The sequence below is a fragment of the Gigantopelta aegis genome, chromosome 8 (assembly GCF_016097555.1).
Source record: "Gigantopelta aegis isolate Gae_Host chromosome 8, Gae_host_genome, whole genome shotgun sequence".
Taxonomy (NCBI): Eukaryota; Metazoa; Mollusca; class Gastropoda; order Neomphalida; family Peltospiridae; genus Gigantopelta; species Gigantopelta aegis.
Window position 1 is genome coordinate 31,306,194 of NC_054706.1, and position 20,337 is coordinate 31,326,530.

At 40.1% G+C, this 20,337-nt stretch overlaps 1 protein-coding gene across 1 annotated transcript in view; it reads left to right on the top strand.

Moving 5' to 3' along the window:
* Nucleotides 1-20,337, top strand: part of LOC121379612 (glutamyl aminopeptidase-like) — a 39,764-nt gene that overhangs the window by 12,073 nt on the left and 7,354 nt on the right. Inside the window, exons 5-13 of the mRNA XM_041508259.1 lie at nt 5,021-5,175; nt 5,832-5,945; nt 6,728-6,862; nt 7,853-7,918; nt 8,793-8,858; nt 16,460-16,638; nt 17,669-17,745; nt 19,053-19,195; nt 19,811-20,020. Coding sequence (XP_041364193.1) covers nt 5,021-5,175; nt 5,832-5,945; nt 6,728-6,862; nt 7,853-7,918; nt 8,793-8,858; nt 16,460-16,638; nt 17,669-17,745; nt 19,053-19,195; nt 19,811-20,020 — 1,145 coding nt within the window. The remainder of the gene's footprint in view (nt 1-5,020; nt 5,176-5,831; nt 5,946-6,727; nt 6,863-7,852; nt 7,919-8,792; nt 8,859-16,459; nt 16,639-17,668; nt 17,746-19,052; nt 19,196-19,810; nt 20,021-20,337) is intronic.

Below are 20,337 nucleotides of genomic sequence, written 5' to 3' on the forward strand. Positions count from 1 at the left end.
TCAAATTATTTTTGTTCAGGTAATACTTTGTTAGGCCATTAAATAGGTCAGTGGTCTGTGACAATATGCCTTTAAGGCAATCTTAGCACTAAGATCGCTTCGTGAAACAAGACCCTGTTCAGTTGTTTAAAGCCTAATAGTCTTCTCTAATAAGGGGCGAGATGTAGCCCGGTGATAAAGCGCTAGCTTGATGCGCGGTCGGTTTGGGATCGATCCCCGTCAGTGGGCCTATTGGGCTATTTCTCGCTCCAGCCAATGCACCACGACTGGTATATCAAAGGCCGTGGCATGTGCTATTCTGTCTATGAGATGGTGCATAATTTTAAAAGACCCCTTGCTGCTAATCGAAAAAGAGTAGCACATGAAGTGGCGACGGCGGATTTCCTCCCTCAATATCTGTGTGGTCCTTAACCATATGTCCGACGCCATATAACCGTAAATAAAATGTGTTGAGTGCGTCGTTAAATAAAACATTTCCTTCCTTCTCTAATAGTAACTTGCCTTCAAAATATACAATGGGCAGGACGTAGCCCAGTGGTAAAGCGCTCGCTTGATGCGCGGTCGGCCTGGCATCGATCTCCGTCGGTGGGCACATTGGGCTATTTCTCGTTTCAGCCAGTGACCCACGACTGGCAAATCAAAGTCCATGGTATGTGTTATCTTGTCTGTGGGATGGTGCATATAAACGATCCCTTGCTACTAATGGGGAAAAAAGGTAGCGGGTTTCCTCTCTATTACGTCAAAATTACCAAAATGTTTGACATCCAATAGCCGATGATTAATAAATCAATGTATTCTAGTGGACTTAGCACTAAGATCACTTCGTGGAACGCGGCCCTGCTAAAAAAATAATGTTTTAAGTATAATACGTCAGTATAATAGTAGTTCGCATTCAAAACATACAGAGATTGTTTTTAACTTAAAATAATTAAACTTCATGATTCTTTGATGAAGGTTTATATATGGAATCTGTTGGGGTTTGGGTTTGTTTTCACGGATATGTAAAGAAGCACAATACTTGGATAGGAAATAAATGTAAAATTAACAAATACTTAGGCTTTAAATAACTGAACAGGACAATAGTAACATTAACTGGGTAAGGAAAGAGTGACCAATAGTCAAGTATTAATTGTGCGGCGGGACACAGCCCAGTGCTGATGCGCTCGCTCGATGCGCGGTCCGTCTGGGATCGATCCCCGTCGGTGGGCCCATTGGGCTATTTCTCGCTCCAACCAGTGCATCACGACTGGTATATCAAAGGCTGTGGTATGTAATATCATGTCTCTAGGATGGTGCATATAAAATATTCCATGCTGCTAATCGAAAAGAGTAGCCCATGAAGTGGTTGCCAGCGGGTTTCCTCTCTAAATATATGTGTGGTCCTTAACGCCATATAACCGTAAATAAAATGTGTCTTTCTTTATTTCTTGTATTAATTGTATGAGCAGGTCTAACCCAAATATTAATGCATGTATTAGGTTAACCCGGTGATAAAATCGTCCTAACTGAAATTTGTAATTTTGTAGTATCGACATCCAACTGATGTGGGAAACTGGGAAACTCTTTTTACGTGCCCCTATCCACAGAGGTTCAGGCACGCCCACCACGGATTTAGCCTCTGACTTCGCCAGTGACTAACTCCGGAGCAGGGGGGGGGGGGGGGGGGTAAGTTTGAGGTGGGCGGAATTTGGAATAAAGCCATTTAGTAAGGTCGACGCGAGCGCGGACCAAATAGCAGACACTTCGTAAACTTGAAGTACACCGAGTGGGAGCCGTGCTCTGATTGGCTGAATTTCGATTCCTCGGTGAAGCCTGTATTTTACCTATGTCTACAAAGAGTAACTGCATCCAAAACATGTCCGGACTCTAAAATTTAACCAAAAATAGTTAAGACTGCTCAGCCAAAAGGTTTTTAAGGTGATTTTGAGCAATTGAACGGGCGCCAAAATAAAATGCGTTAGACTACTTATAAAAAAATAAACATAAGAATTTAGAACTGCTTCCAAAACGTTTAAAGTCTAACTAGCCCAAAAAAAGAGGTTGTTACCTGTCCTAGGAAAGGTTGTTAGCGGGGATGTCGTCACGGAGAGGCGATGAATAGGGACGAGTCCAGATGGGTGAGGGCGTACCGGTTTGCGGACTTGGCGATGCTCTCGGTGATTGGACGGTATTCATCCCCGGCAACGGTCTTGATGACGCGGTGGATGGTCGGGTTGTCCATTTCATCGAGAAGCATCCCTTGGTTGAAAAGTCCCCTCCGGCGGACGGTAAGGCAGATCCCTCGCCCATCGTTTATCGTGATCCTACGCACCGAGAACTCTCCCTCAGTTCGTGGCAGAGGTTGGTAGGACTCCGGAGTCGGTCCACAAAGGAGCTGACGGACATCCCCAATGTTGGTCTTGACCAGCCTGGAATAGCGTGTTGGGAGCTTGCCGGCCTGCAGTGACCAAGGTTCTTCAGGGGGCTGGTCGTTCACTGGAGATGATGTTGGTGGGGGCGGTTGTATCGGCGGACTTGGCTTGGCTGTCTGGTCGCCTGGTGACACCATCGCCTTTCGTTTTCCAACGAGTACCAGTCGGGCCTGGGTCTCTACAGCGCCACTCTTCCTGGGTGGGGGTGGCATCGCTGGAATCCCGGGGGTCGAAGTAGTCGGAGTTGATGGTGGCGACTCCATCTGGGCCTGGTTAGGGACCGTGTCCGCCACTGGCGACTCGACGACTGTATCCTGCAAAGCTGGATCAGCTGGCCTCGCTGGTATTGACTTGGGCTTGGGGGGTTCAACGGGAAAAGTCGCCGCCGGTAGTTGAGCTACCGGTTTTGACCTCCCCCGGTCCGCCCCTGGCGCGTCCGTCTTCCTCCTCCTTCTCCTCCTAGTTGGTTTCTTTACCGGGTCGCCGTACACCAAAGTCACGGTTGCCCGTGACCCGGTGTACGCGACGCGGTATTCCAGTAACGTCCCGTATGAAGCAATGAGTCCCCCCAGGTGGGGGGGTAGCTCGAGAGAGCAGGCACACACGTCCTGCTTCATCTTTGCTAAATTTCGGAAAAATGCAAGAATCGAATGCAAGAATCGACTGAACTGATGTGTGATTGCTCCTAGGATTAATCAATCTCAGAAAATCTATGTTTTTTCTTTCTTTTGTCCCTTCTTGTCCTTTATTTAGCATAGAGGTTCTCCATAACTAGAACGCCAGGACCATTGTGCACTCCGCTGTTATAGGTTGGACCAAACCAATTAAAATCCCATAGGTGACAGTGTTAAGATATTGGTCTGAAGCCACTACATGTATTTGCAACGTATCAACTAAAATATGAACCATAGATATGAATACTACAACACCTCACACAAAGTAATAACTGAGTTAAGTGGCACCTTTCATGGCTCATTTTCCAGATAACAGGATGTTGCTGCAAGCCATGTCAATTCCGCACAAAACGGTAGTGCTTAGTTTTACAGGCATCCCATGTATATTTCAAGCACAAGTGTACTTAGAAACACTTGGTACCGCGCATCAAATAAAATTGCATGCATTTATTACCTACATAAAATTATACTTGATGCAAAGCAACCACTGTCACATTTATCACCAATGGTAGGACTTACAGCTTTAACTCCTCTATTAAAAGTTCTGGTCACTTCGAACTTTGACCTAGCCAAGATGTTATTTGTTAAATTTTAAAGTTGTTTTGTTTAACAACACCACTTGAAAATAAAATGAAAAGAATGTTCGGTTAACGGCGCACTTACAATAAGTTTTTTTTGTTTTGTTTAACGACATCACTAGAGCACATTGATTTAGTAATCATCGGCTATTGGATGTCAAATATTTGCTAATTTTTACCTGTAGTCTTAGAGAGAAAACCCGCTACATTTGTTTTCATTAGTAGCAAGGAATTTTTTTCATAGAGTACGACCTTTAAGCAACGTGCCTGCACAATACTTCCCTCTTCTAATTACACCGGCCTCAGTGGCGTCGTGGCAGGCCATCGGTCTACAGGCTGGTAGGTACTGGGTTCGGATCCCAGTCGAGGCATGGGATTTTTAATCCAGATACCGACTCCAAACCCTGAGTGAGTGCTCCGCAAGGCTCAATGGGTAGGTGTAAACCACTTGCACCGACCAGTGATCCATAACTGGTTCAACAAAGGCCATGGTTTGTGCTAAAAGATCCCTTGCTGCTAATCGGAAGAGTAGCCCATGTAGTGGCGACAGCGGGTTTCTTCTTAGAATCTGTGTTGTCCTTAACCATATGTCTGACGCCATATAACCGTAAATAAAAAATGTGTTGAGTGCGTCGTTAAATAAAATATTTCTTTCTTTCTTCTAATTACAAGGCTTTAGATAGAGATTCGTGGAATCAAGCACTATTTTGCCAAATACCCATTTGACTCTGGATTGTGCAGAGATACGGCCTTGATCACGTAATACGGTTTTGTCGTTCAGAGTTATCCTGTGTGGCAGTATAGGGGTCCCGAGTCAGACCCCTGATCCTATCGGAGGCCGGACTCGGGATAGGCGTGTTCGAAACCCTAGTGGTATATGGAAACGTTAAACAAGTTACTAAGCTAAGCAGTATCGGGATCCATCACCACCACTGGACCAAATGTAACAGCGACTTATTTTCAACTCCTTATAGCCTCTCATTGGACAGAGCGTGCGGGACGTGGCTCAGTGGTACAGCGCTCGCCTGATGCGCTGTCGATCTAGGGTCGATTCCCGTCGGTGGGCCCATTGGGTTATTTCTCGGTCCATCCAGTGCTCCACAACTGGTGTAACAAAGACCGTGGTATGTAATATCTTGTCTGTGGAATGGTGCATATAAAATATCCCTTGTTACTAATGGAAAAATGTAGCAGGTTTCCTTTCTTAGACTATAAGTCAAAATTACCAAATGTTTGACATCCAATAGCCGAAGATTAATAAATCAATGTGCTTTAGTGATGTCGTTAAACAACAACAACAAAATAAACTTATTGTAAGTGCGCCGTTATCTAAACATTCCTTTCATTTTATTTCCAGACATGATAGCCATTCCTGACTTTGTGTCCGGCGCCATGGAGCACTGGGGGCTGATCACGTACAGGGAGACCGCCGTTCTGTATAACCCCAGGGAGGCGTCCGACAGTAACAAACAGAGGGTGGCCACCGTCATCGCTCACGAAGTCGCACACCAGGTGAGTAAAGCCGATCATATATTATACTAATGTTTCACATAATGCGGTACTTTAGGTTGCAAGAAAAATCTCTGTAAATGGTAAAAAAAACTATGAAATCCAAAATAGCCGTCATCTCAAGGGATATTAAGACGACCAGAAACACATTGAATATACAGACACTGACATTCTAAACAAGAAAATATATTTAATATGTAAGTTTAATCGTAGAAATATTTTATTTGTTGGTAACATCTTACAATTCAGCAAACTCAGGAATGTCCCTTTAAGTGCCAAATTTCAGCTGGAGTCATTAAAATGGTTTCTAGAAGCTGCGGTAAAAACTCCAATAAGATGTAATTATGTAGCGGATTGGGTTGTGTTAAAATTAAAATAGTGGCATAACTGAAAGTGGTCGCTGCAAAAATTATAAACCTTCCTCACTAACACCCCCACCCCCCACCCCCACCCCACCCCCCATTCCCATTCCCCCATTCCCCCCACACAGTCACACACAGATACATACACCCGCTGCGATTAAACTGTTACTAACATTCCTAGTTTTACAGCTGTGTGACACTTGCCATAATAGTGCGTCGTTAAATAAAGCATTTCTTTATTTTGTCTTTCTTGCCTTACTATTATACAAAGATTCGTGTTATGGTTTTTTTCCGCAGTGGTTTGGTAACATCGTCACGATGGACTGGTGGGATGATCTCTGGCTCAACGAGGGGTTCGCGTCATTCATGGAATACGTCGGGGTCAACAGTTTTGAGCCGCAGTGGCAAATGGTATGTGACGCCACATTTGACCGTGTAATACGAATGTTTGAGACGAAGCAGTAATTCGTTGAAAAGAGACTTTTCCATATAGTTTAAGATCAGAATATAGTCCGTCCCATTCTCCTACAAAATGTTTTTTTTAAAATAATGTTAGTTTGGTTTGATGTAAGAAGGAAACTAAAACTGTTTTTGAGAATAAACACCTATTTTTGTGTGCAAGTTAAAAAAACTATCGGCTCAGAAATAAATACTACTGTAGTAAATTCCATAGTATGAAAAAAAAGCGTTCCCTGTGGGACGGACAATAAATGTTGTTTCAACGACCATGCTATAATGCATCAATGGTAAACTTGATTTCTGTTGAAAACAAATTAGAACCTGGTTAATAATTTTTTAAAAAGGCATAGCCATGATTCATTTCATTTCAACTTATTTTCGTGCTTATAACCAATTAAGGTTCAAGCACGCTGTCCTGGGCACACACCTCAGCTATCTGGGCTGTCTGTCCAAAAACAGTGGTTAGTTGTTAGTTGGTTTGTGGTTAGTGAGAGAAAAGAGGGTGTAGTGGCCTTACACCTACCCATTGAGCCCTTAAGAACTCGCTCTGGGTTGGAGCCGGTACCGGGCTGCGAACCTGTACCTACCAGCCTGTAGTCCGACGGCTTAACCACTACGCTTATAATTAATAAAAACTAAGAGTCAAGAAGATTTTAAAAAATCAAAGCAACTAAAACATAAAACAGCAAATATAATTCCAACGATTCTTCTTCTGATTTTGTTTTCTTGTCTAGCTGGACCAGTTTCCAGTTGTGGATCAGCAGCCAGTGATGATAACAGACGCCGGGGTTCAGTCGCATCCCATTGTAGTACCAGTCTACAAACCTACGGAAATTAACGAAGTCTTCGACTCCATCTCATACAGCAAGGTTTGTTCTATTCCTTAACCGCTGCATTGCCGTATTTGTTTCTTGACCAATTCATCTGTCTCCGTCTGTAGATCCGAGGCGGGACGTAGCGCAGTTGTAAAGCGATCGCCTTATGCGCGGTCGGTCTGGGATCAATCCCCGTCGGTGGGCCTATTGGGCTATTTCATGTTCCAGCTAGTGCTCCGCAGCTGGCGTAACAAAGACCATGGTTTGTGGGATAAAATATTCGTTGCTGCTAATCGAAAAGTGTAACTCAATGCATGATGGCAGCAGGTTTTCCTTTCTCATTATCTGTGTGGTTCTCAACCATATGTCTGGCGCCATGTTTCCGTAATTACAATGTGTGGAGTGCGTCGTTAAATAAAGCATTCCTTCATTCTTTTCCTACCGTCAGTAGATCCGAAAGAAGGTATGACAGTTTCGCGTCCATGTGACACTGTGCTGTGTGGGAGGTGGGTGTGTGTCAGTGATAAAAGAATCAGAATGCAGTAATAAAAAGTATTCATCAGGTATGATACTTGTAAACAAAAAGGGCACTTTTCATCGGGGTAGGGCAAGTAGTTTGCAGACTTATGTTAGAAGTGTTTTGATTGGTCGAACAAACGTTCATCTGAAACACAGAATACTGTAGGTTTTGTGATGATGATAAAGACGACGACGACTTCAACAACGAGGACAAAGATGACGACGACGACGATGATGATGATGACGATGCCGATGGCGATGATGATGTAGACGACGGTAACAACGACAACGAACAACGACGACGACGATAATGATGATGAAGACGATGACGACAATGACGACGATGATGATGATGATGATGATGATGATGATGTTGTTGATGATGATGATGGTGGTGGTGGTGGTGATGATGATGATAATAATGATGATGATGATGATGATGATGATGATGATGATGATGATAAAATAGCACAATAGTTAATATGCATTTACATATATATTAAATACAGTTGTTTTCATCTGCAGGGTGCATCTGTGATTTTAATGCTGGAATCGATCATGGGGAAGGACAAGTTCTTCGAAGGAATATCGGTAAGCTATCAAAGAGAATATGTTTTCTAATGGAATACAATGACAGACGTACATCAAATCATCAAATTCGGGCAATTGAAGATAGAGATATTCAAACAAAATGAGCTTGCCTAAAACCTTTATTCAACCTACAATTTCAGTTGTAATCCATTTATAAATGCGTAGGGGTGGGGTTATAAAACGTTCTAGTTTAGTACATACAGTTAATTTACCTACAGAAATAGGCGTATGATACAGAGCGGGGGCTCGATAACAAGGGTGGCAGTCTTCTGTATCTATTCAAATTCGGGAAGGAGAGGGACTCGATTGTGTCAATATTTTTGTGTATTATATGCAATAAAATATGTTCAATCAGGTTTGAGAAATTTTCACGTTTATCTTAATTTAGTTAAATTTTGCTTTGTGGGGTTTATTTTGTTTTTATTGTTTGAGTGTGTGTTTTTTGGAGGGGTGGGTGAATTGTGGCTTTTGTTTGTTTGTTTGTTTTGTTGTTGGGGGGGATTGGGGTAGGAAGGGGCGGGGTGAGTTAAGAAGCAAAAGAAGAATATTTTTGCATTGTTTATAATATCATGACGGGGGGGGGGAGGAGGTTAGGGCATAGCCATGGCACCTGTCCAGCGCTGTTATGTCCCATACGTATAGGACTGGGCCCCGTTCCACGAAGCGATCTTAGCACTAAGGGATAAGATCGCTTTGTGGAACGGGGCCCTGGTAACCAAACAGTATTGTTTAAATTATAATACAAAATAGGTTTCAAGCACATTAAAAAACAACTTGGTTTCACTTATATCTAAATGTTTGTTATAAGACATTCACATACGTTTAATATTATAGTACTGATACGTGTATTCATTTAAATGTGTCTTATTTTCAGAAATATCTAAAAAGGTTCCAGTGGGGTAATGCTAAAACTGACGACCTGTGGAATGCACTTAGTGAGGTGAGATATCATTTATTTATTTAAACAGGCGTAACTATTACAACTATAGTCCTTCCTACAGGAACGCCTTTTTTATACTATGGAAGTTACTACAAGTTATTTATTTCTGGGTCCATTGTTTTCTAAATACAGTAGTATTTGTTCGTTATTTCCAAAACACTTTTACTTTTCTTCTTACGTCAAACCAATTATTTATAAAAAAAAAAAAACATTTTTGTAGAAGGATGGTAAGACAAGACAAGACAAGACATTATTTACACGCGGGCCGTTGCACAACGGCATAGAAGGAATACATATATAAACAAATAAGATGGTTGACAGTAAATACATTAATTACAGACGGACTATAGTTAGTGGATTAACCTACTCACATGTAACATGTCCCAATACTGACGCGTAATCAAACCTATAAAAAGCTACAAATATAAAGCATTATATCGATAAATACATTTGGGATGCCCTTTGACCCAACTACTTACATTTATTTGCTAGTTGGAAACAACATGAATCGATATATACGGAGTTAGTGCAGGCAAAAATTCAGACTGAGCTGCTGCGAATATCGAGATAATTAGAAATACGTTAAATACTTAAAGGATATTAAACGAGCTTCTATTTCATATCATGTTTATGTCCCGAGTGAAATAATTTTCGAGCTTTAGCGAGTGATAGTGAACATTATTTCACGAGGGACATAAACATGATACGAAATGTCAGCGAGTTTAGTATCCTATTTATTACCCTTAATCGATCTTATTTATATCACTCAGCTTGTTTGGTTGACGTTCCTGTAAGGTTGTAGTGCGTCAATCAAGGACGTCATCGTGTGACGTCGAAGTGTTACGTCCCACTTGGCGTTCTAGTGGGACGTATCACTTTGATATGCTCCAAGATATTTTTAACCATATGGATAATCAAGAGATATTCGTATTTTTAATAAGAAAATGTAAGTATATGTGACGATCTACGAGAAAACCATAAATAATGATAAATGATATCCTTTCTGCCTTTGTCTTAGCGAAATTTGGATCACTACTTTAACTTAAAGAATAAGACTTCAAACATATGTTTTACGTCTTTCAGAACACTCGTAGCCCAACTGGCAACTTTGGTCGGTCGCCTGTTGCAAATTTAATAAAACATTAAACATTCGCAATTCCGACCCTCTATATTTTTTATACAGCAAGGAATCTTTTATATGCACTCTGCTCTCACAAAAAAGAGCACATTGATTTATTAACCATCGGCTATTGGATGTCAAACATTTGGTAATTTTGATATATAGTCTTAGAGTTTAAAAGTTTAAAGTGTTGTTTAACGATACCACTAGACCATATTTATTTATTAATCATCGGCTACTGGATGTCGAACATTTGGTAATTATGACATATAGTCTCTTAGTGAGGAAACACGCCACATATTCGCATTAGTAGCAAGAGGTCTTTTATATGCACCATCCCACAGACAGGATAGTACATACCACGGTCTTTGATAAATCAGTCGTAGTACACTGGCTGGAGCGAGAAATAGTCCAATGGGCCCACCGACGAGAGTCGATCCTAGACCTACCGCGCATCAAGCGAACACTTTACCACTGGGCTAATAGAAAGGGGTCTTTTATATGCACCATCCCACAAACAGGATAGCATATACCACGGCATTTGATATACCAGTCGTGATGCACTGCCTAGAACGAGAAATGCACTTTCCCAAAGTGTTTTGTTTAACGACACCACTGGATCACATGGATTAATTAATCATCGGATAGGACAACACATGTCATGATATTTGATGTACCAGTTGTAAGGGACAGGCTAGAATGCGAAAAACCCAACGAATTCGCCGACCATGGATTTAAGGCTGGTAGGAAATGGGTTCATATCTCTGTACCAGCTCCAGCCCAGAGCGAATGGCACAGCTCAGAAGGGAAGTAAGGAAATAGTTTATTTAACGACGCACTCAACACATTTTATTTACGGTTATATGGCGTCAGACTATGGTTAGAGACCACACAATATTGAAGGAGGAAACCCGCTGTCGCCACTTCATGGGTTACTCTTTTCGATAAGCAGCAAGGGATCTTTTATATGCACCATCCCGCAGACAGGGTAGTACATAACACGGCCTTCGATATACCAGTCGTGGTGCACTGGCTGGGACGAAAAATAGCCCAATGGGCCCACCGACGGGGATCGATCCCAAACCGACCGCGCATCAGGCGAGCGCTTTACCACTGGGCTACGTCCCACCCCATCTCAGAAGGGAGACCTGTAAGGCCAATACACAGATCCGTCTCTCACTAACCACCAACCGTTAATATACACGTATGTAGCTGAATGGGGCATTTGTCCAGGACAGCGTTCTTGAACCAAAGTTGGATATAAGCACGAAAATAAATTGTAGCGAATGATGTCATAACAGGTTTCGAGATTCCAGTCGTCCGTTGCAAACATTCGTTTCCAAGGGGCTCGCCCTATCGTCCTTCTTTACAACAGAACCGAAGCGTGCGAAGCAAAAACACGATGGACAAACTCCCTATACTGGTTAAAAGTGTCATTTTCGAATAGTTGGAGATTACCCAATTGTTAGCTATTTTGGTGATAATTATGTTCGTGCTTATATCCAATTAATTTCACGCACGCTGTCCTGGACACAAACCTCGGCTATCGGGACAGTCGGTTAGTGGTTAGTTGTTAGTGGTGAATTGGTCTTACACTTACGCCCCTGCGCGTGCTGTAACCTCACCGTGGTGCAGGGGTGTAACATTCTCTTTGAGAATGGCCAATACAGCACAAATTGAAGTTTAGAGTAAAATTCGGTGTCCGTAAAAGTCTGTGATATTTGTATTTGTATTTTTGCACAGTTCTTTACACTGTTTTTCTTTAAACCTTGAATTTTTATATTGATGTTGATCATCACTTTATTTATTTCATTACCATAGTTTGACACCCAATAGCCGATGTATTTTTCGTGCTGGGGTGTCGTTAAACATTCATTCATTCATTCATTCATTACACCTACGCATTGACTCTGAGTTGTTAAACTCGCTCTGGGTGCGAACCCAGTACTTACCAGCGTTAAGTCCGGTGGCTTAACTACCACATTACCAATTTGACTACATGCCCTGATTCTTTTTGTACTACTCCCCCCTCCCCACACCCCGCCCCCCACCCACATACCCAGATTAGTCGAGGATTACCCGCTAGTGATGACCATCTAAAATAAGTAATATATATGGCATCCGCAGATGACAACTCGCGTACTTACAAACTAAACACCAGTTGCTTTGACATTAATACTATTCATATTTTGTTTGTCATGTAGCCCTGAGCTATTTGTTCTTAATCCGCATGTAAACAGATTCTTAAAAATTTAGCTGTAACTGGAGAGAGTTTGCTATGTGGTGTAACATGACTCCCCAACGTACATATGTCAGAATATCATTACGCGTTTTTCTAAAGTAGAGTTTATCTTGCTGTTCACACGATGAAATAGCTCCGCTCCCTCCATGAAAACAAAAATATGTGTTTGACACTACAGAATAGGGCAGTCACATTTTAAAAGTTTAAAACATTTTGTAAACGTTTAAACGGAACCTATTAAAGGAAACGATGTATATCGTTTAGATGGCTTATTATTTAACTAACTAGTACCTATTAGTAAATCAATATATATATATATATATATATATATATATATATATATATAGATACATACATACATACGTACACACACACACACACACACACACACACATACAGATATATATATTTCAGAATCCAAGGGATTGAAATTTGGGTGGGCATTGACTTCTGATAACATACTTTTCCTTTCCTATATACAGTGAAACCTCTCAATACCGGACCCTCTGTAAACTGGAATTCCCTAAAAACCGGACATTTTTTGTGGGCCCCTTTTAAATATCTGTACAGAAGAGAACCTCTCTGAAACGGGATTCCCCTTAAAACCAGAGATTTTACTTGGTCCGAGGGTGCCCGGTTTAGAGGAGTTTCACTGTATTTACCATACATGTGTGGTGTGTTTTGCTGATAACCTTGCAAACAAAAAATATGACCATTACTTACCTTTGTTTGACACCCAATAGCTAAACGTGTGTGTGTGTGTGTGTGTGTGTGTGTGTGTGTGTGTGTGTGTGTGTGTGTGTGTGTGTGTGCTGGGATGTAGCTAAACATTTATTCAATCATTCGTTCATTCATTCATTCATTCGTTCGTTCGTTCGTTCGTTCGTTCGTTCGTTCGTCCATTCATTCGTTCATGTATAGTCGCATTCTGTTGAATCGCGGGCCCTACTGAATCGAGTCATTTGGGATTGCTCACGTTTCAGCAGTGACGCCACTTATCGTTTGTTTACGTTGCCAGGCTGGCAAGTAGAAGTACAGACACCGACCAGCCAGGAGATTGTATGTCCATGTTGTTGTTAAAACTTACCCTCACAAGAAATTGTTAAAACTTAAACCTAAATTGATCAAAGCACGTGATCGTATGTACCTTAAAATTAAAATACCTGTTTTCTTATTTTATAACAATCAAACGCTTACACATATGGCAGTGTCATCGGTATATGCACGTTTGTATTTACATGATCATGATGAGTGACGCCAATGAATGAATGAATGAATGAATGAATGTTTTACAATACCCCAGCACAAAAATACACATCGACTGTTGGATGTTAAACAAAGGAAAGTATATGAATATGATTATTAAAGGGACATTCCCGAGTTTGCTGTATTGTAAGATGTTTCCGACTAATAAAATATTTCTACGATTAAACTTACATATTAAATATATTTTCTTGTGTAGAATATCAGTGTCTGTATATTCAATGTGTTTCTGGTCGTCTTAATATTTGTAAGAAGCTCAAACTTGATTTTCTCTTCAAATAATTTCGTACGTACGAACAAAACGTATTTTAGGAATAAAATGAAATTTAAACTAGTACTATTAGTAATATTAGAACGACCAGAAACACGTTTAATATACAGCCACTAATATTTTATACAGAAAAATATATTTGATATGTAATTATAATCGTTTAAAAGTCTTTATTAGTCGATAACATCTTTAAAATAGCAGCAAACTCGGGAATGTCCCTTTAAAAAAGTGTGAGGAAGTGTATGAAAACAGATAAAGGCTGTAAAGATTTTAAAAGCGTAAACTAGGATGTAACATAGTAATGAATTTCATATTTAATATACTGTATTTTATACAATATATCTATTTAGTAATTTATTTGAATAAATATTAGATGATTATTTAGATCTTAAAAATTAAATACAAATCAACAAATCTGTTAACAAACACAAAAGACGTTTGCACCAACGTATCTTGGAGGTAGTATTTTAAAACTTATGCAGCAATCTGCAGACTGCTAAATTTATAAGAATAACTGATGTAGATTGCTTCATGCGATACTTTCAACTAGAAAGAAAGAAATGTTTTATTTAACGACGCACTCAACACATTTTATTTACGGTTATATGGCGTCAGACATATGGTTAAGGACCACACAGATTTTGAGAGGAAATCCGCTGTCGCCACTACATGGGCTACTCTTTCCGATTAGCAGCAAGGGATCTTTTATTTGCGCTTCCCACAGGCAGGATAGCACAAACCATGGCCTTTGTTGAACCAGTTAGGGATCACTGGTCGGTGCAAGAGGTTTACACCTACCCATTGAGCCTTGCAGAGCACTCACTCAGGGTTTGGAGTCGGTATCTGGATTAAAAATCCCATGCCTCGACTAAGATCCGAACCCAATACCTACCAGCCTGTAGACCGATGGCCTAACCACGACGCCACCGAGGCCGGTACTTTCAACTAAGCAAATATAAGCTATATTTTATTGTTGTGGCACCCTTCTGCTTTCAGGGGCGGGACGATGCGCGGTCGGTTTGGGATCGATCCCCGTCGGTGGGCCCATTGGGCTATTTCTCGTTCCAGCCAGTGCACAACGACTGGTATATCAAAGGCCGTGGTATGTACTACCCTGTCTGTGGGATGGTGCATATAAAAGATCCCTTGCTGCTAATCGAAAAGAGTAGCCCATGAAGTGGCGACAGCTGGTTTCCTCTCTTAATATCTGTGTGGTCCTTAACCATATGTCTGACGCCATATAACCGTAAATAAAATGTGTTAAGTGTGTCGTTAAATAAAATATTGCCTTCCTTCCCTTGTGCTTTCATACACAGGAGCGGTGGAAGCAATTAGAAATTGGTGGTGGTGACTGAGATCGAGGGTAAAAAACAAAGTTTCTATGGGTGTTCGGGTATGTGCTCCCCTGTAAAATTTTGAAAACTACAATTAAAATTCATCTCTGTCTTAAGATTTACTACCAATAATAGTTTTGATTCAGAATTACTGGGGGGATGGGCTATCCCCCCCCCCCCCCCCCACACACACTAGCATACACACCCTCCCAGCTCTGCCGTGCCCGATACATGATTGCTAGTCAATAGTTGCCATTTTCCGTTCAGTGAGCCGTCATTAGCCAATTCTAAGCTATCTGCACTTTCGATTGTGACAATTCTCGGAATTGTTTTATACTGTTGGTCCATGTACGAATTTAGAAAATATGTTTAATTAATAATCATAATATAATTGCCAAGTGGTGTTAACCTATATTAATACGAGTATAAGTACATATTTACTAAACTTGTGTTAAATACCGGCTCGTCAGTATTCTCCAACACCGGGTAGACCTAACCAAGTCCAATGTAAAACACCTTCAGAGCGGCGATATGCACAAATCGAATTTGCACGTGACCAAGGTAAGATATTCAACAACAATCTGCTCGTGGCAAGAAGTAAAAAATCACGTCACAAAGAAATGTTTTATTTAACGACGCACTCAACACATTTTATTTACGGTTATATGGCGTCAAACATATGGTTAAGGACCACACAGATTTTGAGAGGAAACCCGCTGTCGGCACTACATGGGCTACTCTTTCCGATTAGCAGCAAGGGATCTTTTATTTGCGCTTCCCACAGGCAGGATAGCACAAACCATGGCCTTTGTTGAACCAGTTATGGATCACTGGTCGGTGCAAGTGGTTTACACCTATCCATTGAGCCTTGCGGAGCACTCACTCAGGGTTTGGAGTCGGTATCTGGATTAAAAATCACGTCACATGCGTATTCCAACTGTAAATCCTCACTAGCACAGTACAGTCTGTATAAATGGCAATGATGCAATGGATTTGAAGGACATGTTTTATTTAACGACTCACTCAACACATTGTTTTACGATTATATGGCGTCGAACATAAGGTTAAGCACCACACAGATATTGAGAGAGGAAACCCGCTGTCGCCACTTCATGTGCTACTATTTTCGAGTAGCAGCAAGGGATCTTTTATATGCACCACCCACAGACAGGATAGTACATACCACGGCCTTTGATACACCAGTCGTGGTGCACAATGGATGAAGCATTTAAATGCGGCCTCTGTTTGCTGTTACCTTTATGCAATCCCTTGTAGCTTTCTGTCAGTATATTTAAAAGTTTAAATGTAAAATGAGATTATCGCTTAAACTACACGCGATTGGTGCTTCAATTTGCATGTTGTCTATGACAGGTACCAGGAGCCCCGGATGTCAAACACATAATGGATACGTGGACCCGACAGATGGGCTTCCCTTTCGTTGATATTTCCTTTACGTCTCTCGGAAGTGGACGGACTTCCGTTTCCGCCAGGCAAAAGCGCTACCTGGCGGATCCCTCTGCTACTTTCAATACAAGTGATTCTGAATTTGGGTAAGAATTAATATATATGTATATTACATACATACGTGCTTACGTACAAGGTATTTTGTGTTGTTGCAGTAGTGAAAAGAAATAGTTTAGTTTTATTAAATATATTAATATACCTTTGTGGACATAAACGTATGCAACGATTTTTAAATATATATATATTATAAAAATACACCTTTTTAACCTGCGACTGTAATCTTTGTTTTATTTGACGCACAATCACGTATATTAAATACTACCTTTTTCGATTTGTGCACATATTAAAGGGACATTTCTGAGTTTGCTGCAATTTTTTAACGATTGTAATTACATATCAACTATATTTTTCTGCATAAAATATTAGTGGCTGTATATTAAACGTGTTTCTGACCGTTCTAATATTTGTACTAGGTTAAATTTCATTTTATTTCCTAAAAACTATTTTTTCGTACGTACGAAATTATTTGAAGACAAAATCCAGTTTGGGCTTCTTACAAATATTGAGATGACCAGAAACACATTGATTATACAGACACTGATATTCTAAACAAGAAAATATATTTAATATGTAAGTTTAACCGTAGAAATATTTTATTAGTCGGAAACATCTTAGAATGCAGCAAACTCGGGAATGTCCCTTTAATACTTGTACATATAACTTGAGGTGATAGCTGATTCCTATAGACTATTTTTTTTAATTCTCTCTCTGTCCCTCCTCTGTTTCCTTCTCTCGTTCCATCTATCACTCCCCCCCTCTCTCTCTATCTCTCTCTCTCTCTCTCTCTCTCTCTCTCTCTCTCTCTCTCTCTCTCTCTCTCTCTCTCTCTCTCTCTCTCTCTCTCTCTCTCTCTCTCTCTCTCTCTCTCTCAGACTGGCTGTCTATCTCTCTTTGTCTCTGTCTCTGTCGACCTCTCTCTCTCTCTCTCTCTCTCTCTCTCTCTCTCTCTCTCTCTCTCTCTCTCTCTCTCTCTCTATGGGTGCGTGTGTGTATGTGTGTTAATAACTTTTAGTTTCTTTCTTGTTTAGTGTTCCATTTTTATACTTGGCATTTCAGCTACAAATGGTATATTTCTCTAGACTACCTTTCATCAGTAGGCTCGAATGGAAAACAAATTCTAGACACAAGTGACGGTATGTTTGTTTCAAATAGTGCTTAAGTTTTGTAAATTGGTGTAATAATTTGAAATCGAACGAACAGTGAATATTCTTGAGGAAGAAGCCGTATCCTTGTTGTGATTCCTGTTAGACTGATCCGTGTAATTCCAGGGTTTTTCCCCCAATATGGCAGCCACTAATATTTTATGTAGAAAAAATAATATATTTGATATGTAATTACAATCGTTAAAAAGTCTCTGTTAGTCGATAACATCTTAAAAATTGCAGCAAAATCAGGAATGTCCCTTTAATTAACAAGACATCGGAAGGTCATGTCTTATTGTTTGGCAGGTTACAGTTTCAAAAGGCCACTCAACTGCGACCAAAAATGTATTGTTGATATACTAGTAAAGCAGTAGATATGATTATACAACAACACAAATATAACAACTTAGCTGTTTAAAAACAATTCCATATTGTTATCTACTGTGTGCACTTTTTCTACAATTACTTTCGGCTAAAACGCTTTCATTGTAGTTGACAGGAGTTAGCTCAGTCGGTTGAGTGCTCATGATCGAACCACCTCGACGGATCCATTCAAATAATTGGGTTCTTTTCTCGTTCCAATCAGCTATCTTGTATGTGGCAAAGTGCATATTAAAGATCCCTTGCTACTAATGGAAAAATGCAGCGGGTCTCCTCTCTAAGACTGTATGTCAGATTTACCAAATGTTTGACATCCAATAGCCGATGATTATTAAATCAATGTGCTCTTGTGGTGTTGTTAAAGGGACATTCCTGAGTTTGCTGCACTTTTTAAGATATTATCGACTAACAGATATTTTTTAACGATTGCAATTACATATCAAATATATTTTTTTGAATAAAGTATTAGTGGCTGTATATTAAACGTGTTTCTGATCGTTCTAATATTTGTACTAGGTTAAATTTCATCTTATTTCCTAAAATATAGTTTTTTCGTACATACGAAATTATTTGAAGACAAAATCCAGTTTGGGCTTCTTACAACTATTAAGACGACCAGAAACACATTGAATATACAGACACTGATATTCTAAACCAGAAAATATATTTAATATGTAAGTTTAATCGTAGAAATATTTTATTAGTCGGAAACATCTTACAATGTAGCAAACTCGGGAATGTCCCTTTTAGCAAAACAAACTGTCCTTGTAGCTAATATGCATTTTGGCTAAAATGTTTTAATGTAGCTAACAAAAATCCTAGTTGGCCAATGTTTTGGCAAAGTTTAGACATATTTCCAGACGAACTTGGTATACTATGACGTTAAATACAAGTTGTATATTTCTCCGCTTCCACAGCGACATTTGAAATCAACTTTGACATGAACGACGCTCGCAAGTGGATCAAGTTTAACATAAACCAAACCGGGTTCTACAGAGTTCTCTACCCTGATGCAATATGGCAGAGATTTTCTACTATACTCAAAACAACTGATCCAGATGTAAGATCATAGCTTCATTGAGAAATCCTCAATATCACATATATGAATCTTTACAAGAAATACGAAAACTCATACGTGTTAAAGTCTGTGTATGTATATGTATGTATGATCCATTAATATCGATATTTTATAAGTGTACATTGTATATACGTGTGAATGTGGTACAGTTATAATAAGCAGATTTGGTTAACTTACAATTTTGAATAACAAATCATTGGACATAACATTGTTCTTGGACTGTCTGTGTTTTTGTCCCTGTTGCTGCCTCTTTATATTTTTGTGTCTCTCTCTCTGTCTCATTCTTTCCTCACCCCCTTGTTCTCCTTTCTTTCTCCCCACCTCTCTCTCTCTCTCTCTCTCTCTCTCTCTCTCTCTCTCTCTCTCTCTCTCTCTCTCTCTCTCTCTCGCTCTCTCTCTCTGTTTGTCTGTCTGTCTGCCTGTGTGTCTTTCTCTCTCTCTCTCTCTCTCTCTCTCTCTCTCTCTCTCTCTCTCTCTCTCTCTCTCTCTCTCTCTCTCTCTCTCTCTCTCTCTCTCTCTCTCTCTATCTATCTATCTTTCTTTCATTCTGTGAAAAGTAAAAGTGTTAATCAATGAATAACTAACAATCGTTCGCAGCTCTGGATCCTCTCTCCCAGTGACCGGTCTGGCTTGATTGACGATGCATTCAACTTGGCACGTGGCGGTATCATGGGATATGACATAGCTCTCGAGATGACATCTTACTTGGATAGAGAAAATAATCACATACCGTGGAAGAGTGGATACAGGGGAATGCAGTACATCAGCACAATGTTTGAGATAGGAGGCGACTTTGGACATTGGAGGGTAGATAACTATTATGAAATGTCCTCGTGTACGATATTAAAACAATGTACATGATTTGTGGAATATAATCATATGGTAACGTGCACATATCTTGGGTATTTTAACTCTTATACTTCTTAAAACAATTTAGGGGATGCATAATAATTGCAATGTTATATAATGTCTTTATAAGAACGATTTTAATAAAAATAATTTCCAAGCACATAATGAAAATAGACATTATTTTAGCTATACGTTATTTTATAGTGACAGAGGGGTATTTAATTAATTACTGAAGTCATTGAATATTACCAACATTATTGCCGTGATTAGCAGGT